At 39.0% G+C, this 21,259-nt stretch overlaps 1 protein-coding gene across 5 annotated transcripts in view; it reads left to right on the plus strand.

The window, feature by feature from the left end:
• Positions 1-14,244, plus strand: part of LRRC3B (leucine rich repeat containing 3B) — an 82,854-nt gene extending 68,610 nt beyond the window's left edge. For all 5 annotated transcript variants that reach the window (XM_069473311.1, XM_069473313.1, XM_069473314.1 and 2 more), the window contains exon 2: positions 12,986-14,244. In XM_069473311.1, the coding sequence (XP_069329412.1) occupies positions 13,146-13,925 (780 nt within the window). In that variant the 5' untranslated portion in view covers positions 12,986-13,145 and the 3' untranslated portion in view covers positions 13,926-14,244. The remainder of the gene's footprint in view (positions 1-12,985) is intronic.
• The last annotated feature ends 7,015 nt before the right edge of the window (positions 14,245-21,259 follow it).

Below are 21,259 nucleotides of genomic sequence, written 5' to 3' on the forward strand. Positions count from 1 at the left end.
TCAGAACCTTTAACAGGCTGATGCCTCTTCTCAAAGAGAGTGTTTTTCAGACTTACATGACTACAGAACACTCATTTTTGGTAAAACTCTCAGCAATCTAACTTTCCACAGAACCCTCAGAAAATCTGAATGTGATTCTGATCCCTTAGAAAACATATGTAGAGTCAATAATATTTGTCAAGTGCCTGATATGAGACAGGCATTATCAGAGCCATATCAGAAACCCATGAAATAGATATTATTCTTATAGTTGAGGAAACTGAGACTTGGAAAAGTTAATTGTCTTGCCCAAGATCCCCCAGCTAGCATCAGAACTACAAATTGAACTTGGTTTATCCAGCTTCAGGCCTATGGTGTTTCCTGCACACTTTGCTGAGGTTCAGAAAGTTTAAATGACTGTACAGGACGGCACAGCTGGGAAGGACAGATGCCATGTCTCATATGCTTTCGTATCTTCTGTAGCTCCTAGCACAGGATAGGTTATCAGTCGATGCCTACTGGCCAAACCCTTTGTTTATTACCTGGTTGTTATTGTGATTATGCTCATGGTAAAAAAAAAGACTGCAGCAGTAGAAAATGGTGTAAGATAAAACATAAAAATTCTCCACTCCATCAGGCTTCAGAACGATCCCCTAAAGCTAAGACTATTATCAATTTTTTATTATTTTTTCATAATTTTTTAAATCTTTTGCCTGTGTGTGTGTGTGTGTGTGTGTAGACCTTTCTATTCTATCTCACACAGATAGCTTCATACGTGCTAAGTTTTCCCTCAGTGATATGTACTTGACATCTTTTTGTCAGGACTTGCAGATTGCTTCATTCTTTTTGTTGATGTACCATATTTATTAAATCAGTTTATTTGTGATGAATATTTAGATTAATTTTAGTTCTTAAAAATATTTTCTTTTTTTAAGTTGTTCGATATAACAAACAATGTCTCAATGAGAAAACAATTTTATACATATATCTTTGCAGTTGTTTTGAATGGAAAACACATAAAGACATAATTTTTCCTTAGTGACTATTCTTAGGAAAAATAGTGGCTACATCTGTTTCCTTCCTATAAGGACACTTAAAATTATATTAGGGCTCACCCAATAATCCAGGATAATCTCCGTATCATAATATCCCTAACTTAATCACATTTAAAAAGTCTCTTTTTCCATAAAAGGTAACATTCACAGGTTCCAGGCATTAGGACTTAGATATTCTGGGGGACATTATTTAGCTTACCACAATCTGCTCTCTGGCCCTCAAAGATTCGCATTTATCCTCCCTGCAAAATATATTCATTACATCCTAACATCCCCAAAAAGTTTCAACCCATTGCAGCATCAATTCAAAGTCCAAAATCACATCTAAATATCATCAGCATAAAAGTGTCAGCATTCATCATTTAAATTAGATATGGAAAGACTCTGGATATAAGCCATTCTGGGGCAAAATTCCTTTCCACCTTTAAAACAAAGTATTTGGTCCAGTGCCTTTCACATAGTTGGTGCCCATAAGATTTTAGCTACCATCACAATTATCCCCTTCATCCTTTTCCCTCATTACATGGTTTATTTTCTTTATCATTCCATGATTCTGCTGTAGTTGTGTCTTTGAATGTGGACCATTCAGGTCCTCCTTGGAATAATGTAGGAAAGTGAATAATAAATTAAAAATACAATTATTGACTCTCTAGAAAAAATAGGAAAAAGGACCATAAGAATGGGGGCAATAAGAGGAGGCTAGTGCTCTGTAGGCTGCACGTTGTCACAGCAGAGAGAAGACAAGGTGTGAGATGACAATAATGATGATAATGATGATGGTGGTGGTGGTGGTAGGAGTAATAACTCTTACTGAGAGTTTATCGTATAACAGAACCCTTCTAAGTGCTTTACATGTGTTACCTCAATTAATCCTCACCATACCTTTGTGAGGTGGGAAACTTTATTACCCCCATGTTCAGATGTGAAAACTATGGAACAGAGAGAATATACACTTAGTAAGTGGCCATGCCATGATCTCCATGGTGCCACCAAGTGTACCCAGCATGTCTCATATGGCAATGTACTAGTCCTTTATCTACTCCTGGAGCTCATGAAGTGCAATTTCAGAGAATTGTTTCTTATTTGACATTGGGTTTCCCTTTTGTGTCCCTCTAAGGCCAACTGGGTTTCCTAAGGCTTTCCTGTTTCGCCAAAAAGCATTTCTTCTCCTCTTGAAGTTCTTTTTTTAAAAAAAATAAAATAAAAAATAGAATTTTTCCTACCCCAAATTTTCATTTGAAAAAATGTGATACTTTCAGACAAGTTGAAAACATTGGTACAATGAACACTTATGTATCCATCACCTTCCCTTTACAAATTGTTAACTTTTTTGCCACTTCTGTTTTACCTTTCTCCATATAGGGAGATATAGTTTGTTTTGCAGAATAATTTGAAAGTTGCAGTTGTTGTAACACTTTATCCCAAAATACTTCAGCATGTACCTGCTAGGAATAAGGGTTATTTCTGTTCTACTCACATCATGATAAAGTTCAAGAGATACAAATTTGACACAATTAATATCTAACATACAGTCTACATTCTAATTTCCCCAATTGTTCCAGTAATGTCCCTTTCTAGCATTTTCTTTAAATCCAAAACTTGATCTCTTGCATTGTTTTTAGTTGTGACATCTCTTTTCCTTTAATCTAGAACAATTCTAAAGCTTATTTTTATTGTTGTTTTATTTTCTTTCTTTGTTTTTGTATTTTGCTTTTTTGTTTTCCATCAATGATTTTTCAGAGTCTGGATCAGTCACTGTAAAATGCCTCAACTTCTGGATTGATCTGGTCCTTTTCTCTTGATTAGATTCAGGTTAAATATATATTGTCAGGAATTGTATAGGTAATGTGAGAATCATTTCTTAGCAGATTATAGTTAAGAAAAAGAAATGTGAGGCTCTCAAAACAGAATGATCTTTTAGGAAAATAACTAAATACTAAAGCCTATGGTAGAGCACCATCTTTGAATGGTCGTTGACAGTTTCTGAAGCACATTTCACATATATTTTATTTTATCCTTGTAACTATGAGACCAGTGAGGTGGATATAAATGATGATAGTCCTTGGATAACAAAAGCATGGACTTATGAGTGAATTTGCTAAATTTCTGGAATTCATTCCTTGGGAAGCTGAGGTTTGAATCTAGTTTCTGGACCTTGGTTTTGGATCTCAATCCTATGCTTTTCCTATCAAGCCAATGAATATTTATCACAGCATCTGTTGTAAGAAAGATAATGCATGGCTAAGCAGGAAAGTTTTATTTTGTTTTTTTATTAAATGGTAACAGTCACTCATCCTACTTGGAAATACAACTGATGTCAGCATAAGTTAGGGCTTTCTAAAGGCAGCTTTCAACTTATCTTAGACTCTGGTGAGTCTTTGGGAGCCTACATTTATGTAGATTATGTGTTTAAAGTTTGCAAAACTCTCATATTGTAAATGCCATAAGCACTTGCTGGGAAAAAATAGTAGAGAAACAGAAAGAAACCAAGATGGATAGGTTCCCACTCAGTCTCCCCATAAACATGCAGCATGTTGCATAATAAATACAGATGTTAGCAAAGGCATAGTGGTATCTTTATTCTGTGTTCCATACCCACAGAGGGATGCGTGCCTGTTTCAAAAAAAAAGTGTATTTTTAAAATTTGTTTTTCCAGTGGATTCATGGGTAGGAAGAACTTATAAGTCCACCCTGAGAATATATGGGCATTAGATCATGTAGGAAGGAGGCAGTGCATTCAGAAGAGTCAGTTTTTTTCCCAAAACATTGAGAGTTTTGATTTATTTCTTAAAGATTTATTTTCTTAAAGATTTTCTTAAAGATTCATTTTGCGAAATAAGTTTCAAAAGAGGAAAAGCAGTCCTTAAACTGACCAGAATCTGGAACAAAGGGATTTCATGTGATTCTAATAAAAGCTTTGTGTCAGAGTGGCCTTTAAGAAATTCTAACAGGAGATTTTCCCAACCTTTGATTTTTCCCAAACTTTGTGGGAAAAGGTCAACAGAGGGCTGGTTTGGCATTTGAAACTCAACACTTGTGTTTACAGACTTTTTATATCAAAAGGTAGCCTGGAAAAGAGATGTATAATCCCAGACATGTTGAATGGGATTCTGGGGACATCTGAAATCCAGGTTCTGTCCTTTTGCTAACCAGCTGTGTGACTTTGAAGAGTTTCCAACCTATAAGTCCCTCTACTATACTAGAATAGGACTGATGATGTCCACCATGTGTATCTCACAGGGATGTTTAGATATAATCAAATGAGAGTGTATCTGTGAACTTGCCCTACAAGCATCTAAAGCAGTTCATAAATGTAAGCAAATGTATAATTTTAGAGCTTTTGACTTAGATGCATGCTTCAGCCTTTCTTCCTTCCTCTCCCGAGCCAACTAGTCTTTCTTTTCAGCATTCAGCAATTTCCTCAATAGAAAAATCCAGTCCTTGTTCCACATCTTAGTGGAATTAGTTGAGAAGGAAAAAATATATAGTTTCGGTGTAAAATTGTGTATGGCACCATGTTTGAGCACACAGGCTCTGGAAGCCAAAGTTAAGGTCTTGCCTCTGTCACTTAGCAGCTGTTACCATGGACCAGTTACATAGCCTCTTTAAGCCTCATTTTGTCTGTCTGTGCAAGGGTCACAATTGCTACCTTTTAGGGTTGTAGTGAGGATTGTGTGAGGTGATATGTATGTAACGAGAATAAAATGCAACTTTACTTTTTGCCTCCACTGTTTCTTTAATTTCTATTCTCTTGATCATCCTCTCTACTCCCTAAAATGTAAACTTCAGTCAGCCCCATAATTTTGTGTAGGATAAATACATTGTCCTACCATTATTTTAAGTCACAAACTCAGTTAATGTAAACCAAAGTTAAATATAAATATCATCATTTAAATGTCTAGTTCAAAAGATTAACTAAAACTCTGAATTTCAGTTAATATTCACCTGTTCTCCCCTTCCCTCTGTTTTAGTCTCAAAGGGAAAGGAAGTATAGTGGGCAGCTTGTTCTCTCCTCTCTGCCCTTCCTTCCCTCCCCACCCACAGCTGGGCATAGCTGGGTGCCAGCAGCTCCGGGAGGTAGAATGGGATGAGAGGATTCATGGTACCTGGGCCTGGCGCTTTGCTCATGAGGCTCTTTCATGCCTTTCCCACACATGGCCCCCCTGACTGTGGTAGCAGATACATTCCACATGATCACTTCCCCAAAATCTAAGCATTGACCCTACAATTGCTGGAGTCCCTCTGCCCTACCAAGGAATCCTATGGGATGGTGAGATAAGACCCAACATGCTTTCCCTTTGGGGATCTCTTTCCCCCTAACAAGCATGTCTGACCCATAGGAAGTAGTTTCCCATCCTTTATTGACAAATTCTGAGGGTGCAGGCTCACCACAACATCAAACCATCACCCAGCTCCTCACCAACTCCATCTCCAAACAACAGGTTAACCTGATCTTGTTCTAGGAGCTGGATCTTGATCTAGCTCCACGGGTCACTTGGGGAGGTGACAGGGTAGGTACCTTTTGACCCTTTTTATCTTCAAAGTAGACGAGGAGATGTTAGACTCACAGAACATGTATCAGCCAAGCTTCATGTGGTGACTTAACCCCACCCTTTGGAATTCTGTATCCATTTAACCAGGAAGCTAGTCAGAATTTCCATTTTACCATCCTGCTAGATGAGTTCATCACTTAATCAATACTGGACATGTAATAATGTCAAGTAAATGACAGCTATTTTATAATGAAATGAGAATGTATCCTTATTCTTTTCAATAAATATTTATTAAATTCTTACCAGGAGAATGTGAGGGTATAAAAATGGGTAAGACACTGACCCTACACTCTGAAACCTCATGGTCAAGTAGTAGGGAAGATAAACTGAGGTCTTTAATTTGAAGTAGAAATGGTAAATAATATATAGTACAGGCTAGGATGTTGGAGAAAGGAGTTTGGAGATATTCAGGAGCGCCCTGCCTTAAACAATTTTGGATCTGCAACCAGATTATGCTCCTGTTAAGTATAAGGATCTGCTCTTCCTTGTGTATCTGCCTGCCTTGTCAGTTCATATCCTTGATTAAATGATCACAGCTGTTGTTATTAATGGGCCACCTAAATGACTCATGGGCCAGATCTTCATAATTGGATTTGAAATCAGGAAAGCTATTCCAAGTTGTGGAGATCCTCAGCTGGGGTGGCTTCTAATAAATCTCCTATTTGTGGGATAAAGTACCTTTCATCATCAGCTTTGTCATTGAGCTATGTTTATTGAGCTCAGGTTTCTAAGTCTGTGTAAGGAAGTGTGGTGTCAAGTACAATTGGAAAAGGAGGTTGTTATGAACCACCAGGGGTCATTAAAGCTTTTTGACAGCAGGATGACACAGTTAAAGCATTACTTTAGCCCGACAATAGGGAAAAAAAAAAATGGAAACAGAGAGAGACTGACAGAAGCAGCCCAGGAAGGAGGCTTTGCTCTTTCAGAATAAGACAGAAGTTTGAACTAGGAAAGAGACATTGGGAATGCAAAGCAAGGGATGGGTAGAAGGGAGAATGAAAATGAAACTTTTTGAGAAACCAAGAAGGAAGAAAGGATAGCTTATCATGGAAGGGTGAGGTCATTGGCTGGAGCTGAAGAATGAAAATTATGATTTTACTTTTAGATATGCCCAGTTTGAGGCCCTGATGAACTCTTCCTATGGTAGGTTATTGTGAATGGAAATATAGAACTAAAATTCATGACAGCACTCAGTGCTAAAGATGTGAATGAAGGAGTTGTCTCTACAAACATGATCCCAAAGAGCAGCAGTGGTGAAAATTACCTACGCAATTTATTCACCTGAATTATTCAGGTCTCAACTCTCTCTAGTTATTTAGAATTACACAGATTGATGGTTTATGCAACCCATACTCACTTTATAGAAAAGTATAGACTTTTTGTGGAAAAGACCAAGTACTAAAACTTTAGGTTTTGTGGAAATAAAACAAAAACCACCCAAATGAGAACAAGCAAATGCTGTTTATTCAGAGCTTTCTATGTCAAGAGAGGCAGCCACCATCCCTTGCATTTGGCAGAGACTGAAAGGTAGGCAGGGGAGTGTAAAAAGCTTTATGGTGGGAAAAAAAGGAAGGCTTTAGGTATGCCCTGATTAGAGGCTATTGACATGAGGAAGCAGAAGGCAGGCTAACTAGAAGAACATCCAATGTGATTGGTTATGGGTGCATATTCGGCATTCTCTGGTTAGTCCTAAGATGGAAGCAGGGTCAACAATTAGGAAATCTTCAGTTATTAATCAGATCCTGCATGATTTGACCAATTGCTACAGAGCTTGTGGTTTGTTTTCCATGGCTGATTGCTGCAGATTGTGGGTCAGGGTTCTATCTTTATGTATGGTTAGCCCATTGTCCATTTGTATATTCAGTCTCTCATCATGGAACATGTTCTGCTTTTAAAAATTCATTGTCTTCTCATTTGCCTTTGCCCTCTTGGCCAACACTGTCCAACTCTGTCATGTACTGAACGCTTATTTCTGAGGCATTAAATTTGTGTTAGTTATTTTGGCTAATCTCTAGTCGCTTTATGTTATTGTATTTTTTAATTTATTATAAAATAAAATGCACCTTTATACCAGAAGAAGTTAAAACCATAAAGAAGGATATAAAATAAAAAACAATTTCTCTTTTCACCCCGACAGCCCCTCAGTTCTACTACTCACTCAGAGGTAACTATGATTAATAGTTTCTGATATATCTTTTTGGAAATGATCTATGCATCTGTAAGCATATTATATATACACACACACATATATTTGCATATTTATCTGCTTTAAAAACATTTACACAAACGTGATTATACTATATTCTTTTTCAAGCTGCTTTTGGAGGTTGTCTTTGGACATCTTAACATCAGCACAAGCTTGTTTTTAAATTTAAGAATTTTGATAGATATTCTTAAAATCCTCATATATTAATGTAAAGAGGGCACCAATTTATCCTCTCAAGTGTTTGAATGTGCTTCTCTCTTCACACATTCATTGAGACTAGATCGTCTTCCTAATTTTAACCATGATGGTAGGTACTTTAACTTGAATTTATTTTACTGTGAGTGAGATCAAGAATATTTTCATGTGGTTTATTCTGTATACATAGTATATATTATATACATTGTCATTAGTGTATATGGTTTTTCTGCTCCCCCCCCCACCCCTTTTTTTTAAGAGATGAGACCTCATTATGTTGCCCAGGCTGGATTTGAACTCCTGGGCTCAAGCAATCCTTCTGCCTCTGCGTCCCAAGTAGCTGGGACTATAGGTTCATACCACTGTGTCTAGCTCTCCACTTTTCTTTTATATTAGTTTTTTATTCCTTTATAAGGATGTTGTATATTAAAAACATCAGCCCTTTGTTTTGTCATCTGCTCTTTGACTTTGTATATGATCTTACTTTTTTGCCATACAGAGGTTTTAAATTTTAAATAATTAAATGTATGAGGATTTTTCCCCCCACTGGTTTGAAGTTTGTGTTGTAAATTAAAAGGCCTTCCTGTTTTGCTACGTTTTGCTTTTTAATCAAATCCTCCTGTTTTGTAGCAGAGTTGCAGAGACTGTAAAATTGGAAGAAATTGGTGTATCTGGTATTTCTTTCTGAATTGGTACACTCAGTTATTTCAGAGGGTTAATAAAGCCTTTTGGGTTAGAACCCTTTAGTGTCCTTAAGTATCCTTTAATGATGAAAAGAAAGAAGTAAGAAGCAAGACAGAGCTATTAATCAGCTGAATAAACTGTCTTCTCGCTGAATGAACACCCTGCTAAGTGCACTTTTTTCTTCTGGAAACTATATTTGATGGTTGCCACTCAAACCCAGTATTAACTGCTATAACTCAGAAACCTGTGTGGCAAAAAATATGAGCAAGACGTGAGTTTGGGAATAAAATCATCTTCTTCTGGGGCACTGCCTACATCTAAACAGCACATCCAGAAACATTATGGCTTCCTGGTTGGCCCAGACACACTTAAAGGGAATGAGTGGATGAGAACAAGGTAGTCTCATGAGTTGGGAATTGCAGAGGGGGAGTTAGGAGGTAGAAAATATGCTGTTTAACTTGGTCTTTCCCTTTAGTGAGTATTGTTCCTTATCAAAAGGACAGCATTTACTGCTGTGGCTGTTTGTGCCATCATCAGTGTGACCCCAGGCCCTTCTTTATGTGCTGCCCACTCATTCTGAAGTTGGTAAGGAGGCACTCTTTTTGCCCAGCAATATAGCTTGTTTGCTGCCTTGGGTTTGTGTGGGTTTGATTTGAAACAGAGCAGGAGGGAGTTTTAGATTTTCAAGCTCTTCTTTAGCACTCTACTCTGCTGGATGATAACCAATGTCAGAAGAATGTCCACCTTTTTTTCTCTAAGGCACATCTCCTCATCTTCCTTTTCTAACAGCCACTGTTGACCTATCTATCCAGTGACTTAAGGCAATGTCAAACTGATGGTCTCTTTGGAAACTGGTGATTCAGTATCATGAAGTAGAGAGCTGTTCTTCCATCCTCTCTGGTGAAGATGACCTTGAATCAATATTTTTGATCTTGCTGTCTGCCTCCTGGACATCTGCCTTAGTTTGTTTGTGCTAATAAAGCAAAAGAAATTTATTTTTCACAGTTCTGGAGTCTGGGAAGTTCAAAATCAATGTGCCAGAAAATTTGCTGTCCAGTGAGGGCCTGTTGCCTGGTTTCTAGATGGCCATCTTCTCTCTGTGTCCTCCCATGGCAGAAGGGGAGAGGGGGTTTTCTGGGGCCTCATTTGTATAAGCATTAATTCCACCCTGAGGGGGCTCTGCTCTCATGACCTAATCACCTCTGAAAGGCCCCACCTCCACATATCTTCACATTGGGGATTAGATTTTTAACATATGAATCTGTGGGAGACAGGAATATTCAGACCATAGCAACATCCAAAGGCTCAGCAATTTTACATCTTGCACCTTTTGTCACTTTATCCTGGCTGAGAGTGAAGGCTCCAGAGGCTGAGTCATAGTGGCCAGCAATCTAGCCAATCCCAGAAGGTTTTATTCTTCTATCACACATCATAGAGAGAAGATGAAATACACAGTTTGAATCCAACCTCTTTCAATGCAAGGGATGCTCTGCATTGATGCTCCTAACAAACATTCCAGCCAGTGCACGGGTGGACCATTTGGGGCATGATTCCTTCTCAAGAGTGATTGAGATCTGATGTAGAGAACTCAAGCTGTGTCTTAAACACTTCTAATCTATAACCATGACCATTGGACCATTATGGAAAAACCATGGCGAAGTCTAGAGGAGCCTGCAGAGAAAGAGTTCCATTCTTCCTTCCATCTCCTAGGAACCTGCACTAACGTGACTTATCCAAAGAAAGTCTACCATGTTAACATGTAAAAGCAGTAGACATTTGATGAGCCAATGTTTATGTCAAAAATATTTATGAAAATAATCATCATAGAAAAGAAAAGTCACAGCTAGACTCTTTAATTATTTCATTGCTTCATTCATACAATGGATAATTTTGCCCTTACTATATGCAAAACACTATGCTAGGTGCTGAGAATGTATTCAGAAATAATAATAGTAACTATAGCTGACAAGCATTGAGCTTTTACTACCTATCTGGCACTGTGCTAAGTGCTTTACATGGATTATCTCATATAGTTCTCAAATCAACCTTGTAATTAGGTGCTTTTACAATCTCTATATGAAGATAAGGAAAATGAGGTTTAGGGAGATTGCATAACCTCCCCAAAGGCACACTGCTAATAAGGATTAAAGCTGGGATACAAACCCAGTGTATTTTCCACTTTATAATTATTTTCTGTTGTTTCTGCATGAGGAAGAAAAAAGTCTCTGTCCTCATGAAACTTACAGTCTGATTTAGAGAATACTCTTCTACAGCTAAACTCTTTTAATCGATCTCAGGAAAAATATGACGTGTGTCCTCCAAAAAAGGCTTCTCACCTTTCAGCAGGTGTTAGGCTGGTCACTCATACTCAGTGAATGGGAGTCACTTGATTGATGTGACCCCCTATACTTTCTACAGTCACAGTCATTTCTCCCATCTCCTGTATCTTTTCTATGCCCTCCTCCTAGCACCCTTTGCCTTGTTCTTCTGCTCCTCTCTTTCTTCTCTGAGTGTCTTCCCTTCCATACCTGTTTATTTTTTCTCTCTCCGGTCTAGATAATTCCCAGAGTCCCCAAATGCCATGCCATGCAGTTTTGAAGGAAAACATGAAAGCGAGGACATTTTCACTGCAAATGAAAAGAGCTGTTGATAGATGGCTTAGTAAGCTTAGGGGTCTTACTTTAGCATTCTCTGGCATTTAAGGGACTCATGATTCTAAAAGCACATCCACTCCATTGTGCTGTTGCTAATCTCATTTATTCCATGATTAACAACCCAGTTCATTATGTTTTCAGCTCACATTAATCTTCTCTTCTGTGAGTTTGGTAACATTTGGAGTCATTTCCCTCTGTATTTATCCATCTGGGATGTTTATAAAAGATAAGTTTGCAGAAAGTCATTTGTTGCTCATGCAGAAAGTTGTTTGTTTCAAAAGGAGTGTGAATGCTCTCCTTGTTTCTCGGATCCTGGGAGGAAATCTTCTCAGTCAGGCATGGATTCCCTCCACAATGCAGAGGGCCCCTTCAGTTGAGCTCCATGGGGTCCTCAACTTAGAGCAATATCCACAGCACAAGGGATTGGGCTGCAACAGCAACAGAAATCACAAGCAATGCTTGCTGGATCCTGACTATCCTCATAGAGCAGATGGGATCAGAAGAGAACTGTGAGGACAGTGAGGAGATTAATGAGTCAGAACAAAGATTTTGGCTTGAGTCCTATCTCTACACCTACAAGCTGTTTAACCTTGGGCAAGTCACATAATCTCTCTGAAATCCACTCATCTCTTCTGTGAACTGGTCCCAAAGGTGTGTCTGTCTTTATATTGAAGGATAGTTTTGAGGGTTAACTTACATTCTTATCTCTGCTCTCTGCTGTTGAGTGAGCTTTGTAACCTTGCTTATATCACTTAATTTTATAATTTCTGTGGCCCCTGCAAACACGAACACACACACACACACACACACACACACACGTGTATATGGTGGGGGAAGAGAGAGAGGGGAGAAAGAAAAAATAGTCTATTGGGACATTCTTAGAAGCTACTCTTTTTTAATTCTCTTCCTATATAAAAAATGTCTTATAAGTGTGTGTCATATTTGAAGATATATTGGGGAGGGGATTTGTGGTTTAGAAAACAGAGAGAGAATCCTTTGGAAATTCAGTTAAAAGCCTCCTCCCCGGGATAATGTAATATCAGAAGGTCACAAGGGAGGCAACTCTTCTAGAGGTTCTGGGTTGTCAGCCTCCAGCAATATTTTGTTGTGAAGGCTGGAATGCATTTATTATTTTCTTAATTCAAGTAAGATGTTTCTTTGGAGACAATATCCCAAATTGGACATCCATTCAAAAACCATGACAGATAGTCCTGCCTATGGTCATTAACCATGAAATACTGGTATTATTTCTCACTGCTGCCCAAGTGCAGGGCTAAATTGTATTAATGCATCTGTTATTGTAGAAAGAATGAAAGATGTAATTAAATTTTATTGATGCAGAATTTAGAAGAGGTCCAGGATGTGGAGAGAAGCAGTAGAGATGAGAGAAAAGGGGAGTGTTTGCTCTAATTCTGCACAACTGAAAACAGGGCAACAGAATTCGGAAATGTTTTCATTTATTGATGGTTCTCTCTGCCAGCACCTGGGATTTGAGCAGGAGACTCCCATTTCATAGATAACTCCCAGTGGTTTTGATGGAAATTACCTGTATAACGAACCCTCCTGCCCACTTAGAATGCCAGCTATCTGATAGCACCTATAATTGCAATTCACCTCTTTCTGCAAAAGATCTAATTGCATCTGTTTCCCTTTCCTTAGGTGCCCAAGCAAGGACAGGAATAATGAAGAGACACGTGTGTTAGTTGCAGCCTTTTGAACCACACAAGAAGGAAATCAACGGTGCGGACAGGGCTGGAACCATTGCCACATGCGTTGGAGTAAATGAGGAATGGGCTCGTGATTATGCTGACATTCCAGCATGAATCTGGTAGACCTGTGGCTGACCCGTTCCCTCTCCATGTGTCTCCTCCTACAAAGTTTTGTTCTTATGATACTGTGCTTTCATTCTGCCAGTATGTGTCCCAAGGGCTGTCTTTGTTCTTCCTCTGGGGGTTTAAATGTCACATGTAGCAATGCAAATCTCAAGGAAATACCTAGAGATCTTCCTCCTGAAACAGTCTTATTGTATCTGGACTCCAATCAGATCACATCTATCCCCAATGAGATTTTTAAGGACCTCCATCAACTGAAAGTTCTCAACCTATCCAAAAATGGCATAGAGTTTATTGATGAGCATGCTTTTAAAGGAGTAGCTGAAACCTTGCAGACTTTGGACTTGTCCGACAATCGGATTCAAAGTGTGCACAAAAATGCCTTCAATAACCTGAAGGCCAGGGCCAGAATTGCCAACAACCCCTGGCACTGCGACTGTACGCTACAGCAAGTTCTGAGGAGCATGGCGTCCAATCACGAGACAGCCCACAATGTGATCTGTAAGACCTCCGTGTTGGATGAGCACGCCGGGAGACCATTCCTCAATGCTGCCAACGATGCTGACCTTTGTAACCTCCCTAAAAAAACTACCGATTATGCCATGCTGGTCACCATGTTCGGCTGGTTCACCATGGTGATCTCATATGTGGTATATTACGTGAGGCAAAATCAGGAGGATGCCCGGAGACACCTCGAATACTTGAAATCCCTGCCAAGCAGGCAAAAGAAAGCAGACGAACCCGATGACATTAGCACTGTGGTATAGTGTCCAAATTGGCAATGAGAAAGAAAGTAGTTTGTGATTGCAGTAGAATAAGTGGTTTACTTCTCCCATCCATTGTAAACATTTAAAACTTTGTATTTCAGTTTCTTTTGAATTATGGCACCATTGAACTTTTAACAAACATTACAACTTAACAAATAATTTTAGTTTAGGTGACCCACCCCCTTAATTGTACCCCTGGTGGTATATTCCTGAGTAAGCTACTGTCTGAACATTAGTTAGATCCATCTCACTATTTAATAATGAAATTTATTTTTTTAATTTAAAACCAAATAAAAGTTTAACTTTGAACCATGGAAAACAGAGTGACTTATTGGACAAGAAAACAGTACAGTCATTTCCCTTGTTCTAAAGAAAAACACAATCCTTGTGAATATGAAGAACAGTCATAATGAAAAATGTGCTGTTAAGCCCTACTGTACACTGGGGAACCACAGCTGAATTACTGACCACGTTAAGTATCTCTCAGGCTTTAAAATACTGAGCCTTACTGGGTAATTGTACGCAAGTGTGGCACTCTGCAGAGGCTTAAGTCAGGATGCCTTTTGGCACTGACTCTTCAAAAATAGGTATGATTAGCTACAGAGAGCAAATACTTATTGTGCTTATATGCTATGCTAGACAGAATGGAAAAGAAAAAGACAGCATATATTCTGCCCTCAAGATTACCTTCTGTTGGACAGATAGCTATGGAAATAGCTATGCTAGGAAGGACAGTCCTAATAATCACGTAGCATCAACTGTGTGCAAGCACTGTATGAGGCATGTTATACCATTATTGAGTCTCTTAACCCTTATTACAAGAGGAAAAAGTGACAACTGCTCTGTTTACATTGGGAGAAACTGGGAATGAAAGAGTTTCAATGACTTGCTAGGTAGAAAGTATTAGAACTTAAATTTGAACCAGGTCTTTCTGTCTCCAAAGTCAGGTCTTCTCGTTACTTTCCTACTCGCTTGGTTTATAGAGGTATAATTTACAAGTTAAAAAATGCACCCATATTAAGTGTACAGTTTTGAGTTTTGAAAAACATATAAATCTGTGCATCTGCCACATAATCAAGATATTGTGTTCCTGTCACTTTTCAGAGGTAGGAGAAAGCACATTTGGTTGGCGGTGGAGGTTGGTTTTAAGGTACTATTGCAGATAGTCCTTGAAACCTGAGTGGGATCTCATGAGGTGATCATGTAGGCAAGGAAGAAAGAAGCAGCAGAAGTAGCAAGGAATAAAAGTATAGGGAGGTATCTGGGATGAAAGAAGGAGTCTGTGTAGGGGAGAAGTGAAAGACAAGGCTGGAACCGTATCATGGGGATCTCGGTTCCAGACTAAGGAATAATAAAAACTGACAGCATTTATGGAACACTTACTATGTACCAAGTACTTTCTTTGGCTTGTCTTAATTAATCCTTACAACTAACCTATGAGATAGACTTTTGTGAATGAGGAATCAGAGACACAGGCATTAAGTAGTTATCTCAGAATCCTAGAGTTTATAAGAAGTATAACAAATATTTGAAACCCAGTCAAGTCCAGAATGTATGGGCCTCTTACCCACTGCACTATGCTGCCTTAAATTCATAGACTTTACTACCTAAAGTTGCTGATTCCTCAAACCTATAGGTTTGCAGCCTCCTAAGTGATGTTTTCATCTAAAAATAACCCTTTGTGAGACTGATGTGGGGAAGAGGGATCCTCTGCCATTCTGAAGCACGTGGCCTTCTCGAACCCATATTAGGTTATCTTTGAGCCTCCACGAGTCCCACTTCTGCCCTTGGAGAGCTCTCGAGTCCCTATCTGTAGCAACGGTCTCTCTAAAGGTTTACCGGAGAGGACAGTCAGGGTCAGCCCATCCAAGACCCGTAGCAAGGCACTCAGAGCAATGTGGCCAGACTAGGCTCACAGCACACATCCCAGGGCCATGGGCTCGTCACACCCACCTTAGACTTACTAAAAAGTGTAAGATCTAGTCTAGAAGCCTGAGATAACGCCCAGATGTCAAATTCAGGATATGGGCCCTAGAACTCCTGCATCCCAGTAAAATGGAAGCCAGACTGTCTGCTTCTGCTAACTGAATTTGAATATCTTTCCAGTGCAATTGAAGCTTTGCTGAAGAATTAACGCCCCCTGGAGGACAATGTTATAATATATCTCTGTCAGTACTACCATAGAGTGACGCCTAACTGAACTGAATACTCATACTTTTTTCCCTAAAGAATAAGAAAAATCAAGCCTTTGCTAAGACAACCTTTTAATAAGTTAAATTGATTGGGTTTATTTGAGTGTATTAGTCACATTCATTTTGGAAAATCTTTGAAAAATTAGATAATCCATTCTCGGCTGCTCCTTCCAAAATAATCTTTATATCCGTACCAATAACAGCTTATTTTCCTAATGGCCAATTGCATTAGTCAAGTAAAAGTAATCATAAAGGAAAAAAAATCTCTGAAGAGTGTTGTATATAATCATATCCTTGTTCAGATGCAGGAAAGTTAAATTCCCACATATTTAGTTTGAAATTCTCCCTATACATAGAGCTAAGAGGTGTGTCATAGGTTAATAATTCCCCTGCTTGAATTCTATGTGTAGATTATCAGTTTACAAGTGCCCTAAGTGCTTTTATTAAAAAAAAGAAACTTTAAGTTAGTTTGCAATGAATTATCTATAAACCATTGGAGGAGAAAATTAATTTTTTGTTTGTTTGTTTTAAAACAAATAACAGACTATTGGGCCCATTCATGACCAGAATTGGAGGAAGTGCTCTTCCTGTCAGCTTGTAGAGATGTTCTGTCCCACTAGACCAGCAGTATATGTTGCCAGTCAGTGGAAGAAGTTACTGAGGATCATGTCTATACAGAAAAAAGCCCAACATGCACCCTCCAGTTTTGTTCCCAGATTGTTCCTTAATTTCCAAGACCCTTGCATATGTTTATATTCATAGAGAGCTACCTATTTTTGGACTGTAAGGTTTTTGAAATTAATTATCATATCATCTGAGGCACATGCCATCTTACCTTCTAAATATTTTAAATAACAATATCTTTTCTCAACCTTCTCCTTTTAACCTCAGGCTTTTAAATCCAAAAATATCTCAGAATGCTAGTCTAATTTTTGACAATGTGCTTATCTTTAAAGCAAGGAAAATCATAAAACATGCCAACCCAACTGGAACATTTTTAACAAATTGATGAAAAGTTATGTAATGGAAGACTTAAATTTCAAGAACACTTTGGCAAATTGTAACGCACTGATATACAAATTCTGCCAGGTACGCGTTGTTCTTTTTTATATCCTTCTCTAATTTCTCATAGTAATTCTTGTCTCACTTCAACGGGCACAAGGCAGTCTGGGATGTGGGTAGGTTTTTCTTATTGGCTCAAGACTTTCAATTCATACATTAAGTTCTCTCATCTATCTGGAAAAGGTGGGAAATAGAAAATTCTGCTTAAAAAAATGTCCAGGTTATAGAGATAGGTGGACTCCTTGTCAGGGCTGGAAGAGTCCTACGGCTGATCTCACCTATTTATTTTATAGATGTTGTAATTGAAACTTTTGGCTTGGGGATTAGCATCCATGTTCCCCATCCAATGTCCCTTACAGGACAACACTTGCTTTTCCTAATAACTTGTTTTCCAATCATCAAGAAGCAGAATAACATGTGAGGCTCCTACATTATCTCTGAGTCATAATAAAGAGTATCTATGATTCTAAAAACTTTCTTGTTCCTTTAGGATATAATGAGAGGATCTATGTGCCTTTACAAATAGCCCCCAGATAGCCTGCTGACTGCTGTGCGTGACTTGGCTTCCAAGGGGAGAGATGGAGAGAATGATCCTGGTGTGACTTCCTGGAAAGAGAGAGTCGATTAGCATCGGTTTCCCTGCTGGCAGGAGGAGAGTGACTACTTTTAAATGATGCCCTTCTCTATTTCCAGAGCTCTTGTCAGCCTGGCTTCCCAAAATGGTATCCCTGATTCATCAAGTTGGCTGGGTCTGACCCAGACAAAGCCAATGAGAGGCGAACTCAATTACCATACATTTGTAAATACCCAACTCTTTCCCAAATCCAAATAGGTGAATCAGAATTTTAGAAAAAGGAAGACCTGCATTCCTCATCTCATATTTGTCCATACTCGTTATATGGATGGTCCAAAATGCACCGAATGACTTAGTGGGTTACACAGACCCAGGCAGGAGCACTCCTTGAGCCCTAAGACCTTTTCTTTCCAACTCAGGGAAATTATGCTGTTGAGGCAACAAGATGGACATAGAGTTCCACAGTTTCATCAGTGGGTGACAGTAAAAAGGAAAGTTACCAATTTTTATGGCTGTAACTTCTTCAACATTAAAAGAGCCAGAAGCTAATGTGAGCCACTTAAGAAGCATGCCTGTGTGTGTGTGTGTGTGTGTGTGTCCACGTGCACATTGGGGTAACGTAGGGAATTAGGTTCTGAAAACATCAGGAAAAGAGATCATAGGAACACTAAAACAAAGTGTACCTGCCAGTAATTTGGCTAGGGATAGCCTAGACTTCGGGTTTCTTGGGAAATGATTAAATATTAGATATATTTTTAAGGCCATCTCCAAGTTCAGGGAAAACATTTACACTCATCACTAAGAGCAACTGAGTTGATCAACTTCATGAACTATGTTCCTTCTTTGGCTGACAGATGCTCTGAATTTTGCTCATTACTTTCACAAAAGAATCAATGTATTTACTTTCTTTCCCTGTGGATATCTAGGCATTCAAATGATATTAATAGAAGTTCTCTGGATCTGACTTTAAAAGCTAGACCTGAAATGAATACTGTGTGGGTCTCTCTGGAGTTGAGACAAAAACCCCATGTTTTTTCTTCTATTTTTCCTTCATTAACACTTTTTTCTTTCAGAAAAGAGTGTATAAAAAGGAAGATAATACAAAAGCTGGCTGTTGGCCTAAGGATTAACAAGCAATCTGTTGAGCTAATGGCATTGACTGTTGAATAGATTTTTAAATAAAATGGCCCATAGGGAGCAGGATGGGGTTAATTCATACAAATCCCTCCTCCTTGAGATTGTCTACATTTCTTCTGAAGGAAAATATCTGAAAGATGCTGGTCTCTTCTCAGAGCCTTTTATCCCTACAGTCAACCTTGCCAATTCCCGAGCTCCCATAGGAGCCAGCTGCAATGACAAAAAGAGAATGTAAAATGAGAAAGGAAGAAGAAAATCTTGGGAAAGTGCACCTGAAGCAAGGCTTTGGGGCAAGAGGGGGGCAAACAGAACTGACTTAAACTGACATTTTCAGTATTTTACCATTGACAAGACCTTTTATATTCACATTAAAACATGAACTGAGGAATCCCTGTGCACAAGTCACAATAAAGAATCTCTTACCAAATAATTCCATCTTTCCCTAAAAACAGTTATCATTTACTTGACATAGTGCAAAGTTCTGTTCCCACCTTTCCTAATTCCCATACATTTATTATCAAGTAGATATTATCATTTTTTCCATTTTACAGATGAGGAAACTAAGGCTCAGCAACTAGGCCCAAGATCACACAGCTGGTCTGTGATAGGGGAGTCTAGCTGTCTTCAATGTCCTTCGCTCCACCTATATCACATTGCCTAGTTTAGGCAGCATCCTTTAGTTTTATGAAGCCTCATCTAAGAGCCATGATGGTAAGTGGGGGAGGACAGGGAAAGACATTTTTCTTAGTTTGCACAAGAGGAAAGTGAAGTTCAGAAGAACAAAGCAAGCCTTAGTTCCATTAGCAGAACCTGGTGTTTGGGGACCACAATGGTTCATCCCTTTTTACACCCATTCCCCGAGGCCCAGCTTTGAAATCCCATATATTCCTAAAGTAAACCACGCTCTTGGGCAAGGAAGATGTATATATACCCTCAATCATGGGAATGATGGTCCTTAGTTCCAAGGGTGCTCCTGGCATGGTGGTGAGGTTAGTGTCAATGCATTGCTCTGTGGCAGCCACATCTGCCCTCGCCCCTTCCGTTTCCATGTACACAAGCAAAATTTCAACTGGCACCACAGCACACTTTGCCACTTACACAGCAGGGTGGCAATGCTGGGGAGTTGCCACCTTCTGGGGGCAGCTTCAACTGATGACTACCGAGAACTTGTGTATGAACATCCAGATGTCTCACTTTTAGCAGCATATATCCTACCCTGCCTGGCAGAGTTTCCCCAGCAAGATGGAGCTCCACTCACATATCTTGGTAATGGGCTTGGTGAGGCATCATTTTTTGCTGTCTTCCCTCTCTTCTCTCACTTTTCCACTCCCGTATTGCTGTTTCCCAAATAAACTCTTTGCATTCAAATCCTGTCTCAGTGCCCACTTATTGGGGAAACCCAAACTTAAGACATTTGAATATACTCTACATCAATGCTTTCCAAACCTGGCTAATGATCAGACAGATTAAGATGGTTTTTGAAAAATATGACTTTCTACTTAGATCTACTGAACTGGAAAACTCTGGAAGTGGGCTCAGACCTGCCTTTTCTGTTGATCCTCTTCTCCTGTGAAGATCTAGGGTAACAGATTAGTAATGCTGACCTATAAAGCATCCTGCATGAGAATTTTCTGGAATATTGCACTTGGCCAAACTTTGGTGGCACAGAAAAAATGAACTCTGTCCATTCATGGAGAGTGAATGTCGTGGTACCCACAATAATGTTCCTTGTTTTGCCTTGCATGCTGGGAAATTCAGAGGAAAAATAAATCTGTGCTTCAAATTTAGTAGCTACATATGATCTCATAGCCCATCTAGCTGCAGTCTAATTTCTTCTTTTGACCATCTATTATACATGTCATCAGTTACTCTGGATTGTTTTTAATTTATCATTGGCATGTTTCCATTGTATTACAAGTATTTCTTTAAGATCTCTTAAACCTTTCATGTAACGAAATAGGGAAAAATATATGTTTATTTGCTGCCTGTTACATTTTCCTCAAATTTATAGATTGTTCCCAGACTCATTTCATATATTGTATTGCTTAAGGTCTGATTTCTTACAGTTTGTTTTACCAAACTGGCTTTCATGTTCCATAAATGTCATATAACCAGTCATGCTTTGCTATGAAACCATGACTGAATCACCAACATTCCAGATCAAGCACAAGTTCAAGTCTCCCAACCCCACAACCCCCCAGTGGCTTTTGCTCATTTGGTCCCTGCCCACCTTGGAAGGAGGTAGAGTGGATGAGAGCATCATTTTCCAAATGAGAAACCTGAGACCCAGGGATGCTAAATGATCTGCTCAAGGAGCCCTTGGATAATAATTGAAAGAACTGGGACTTTCAGGAAGCTTGTTTGACACC

This window comes from Eulemur rufifrons, chromosome 7, assembly GCF_041146395.1.
Source record: "Eulemur rufifrons isolate Redbay chromosome 7, OSU_ERuf_1, whole genome shotgun sequence".
NCBI lineage: Eukaryota > Metazoa > Chordata > Mammalia > Primates > Lemuridae > Eulemur > Eulemur rufifrons.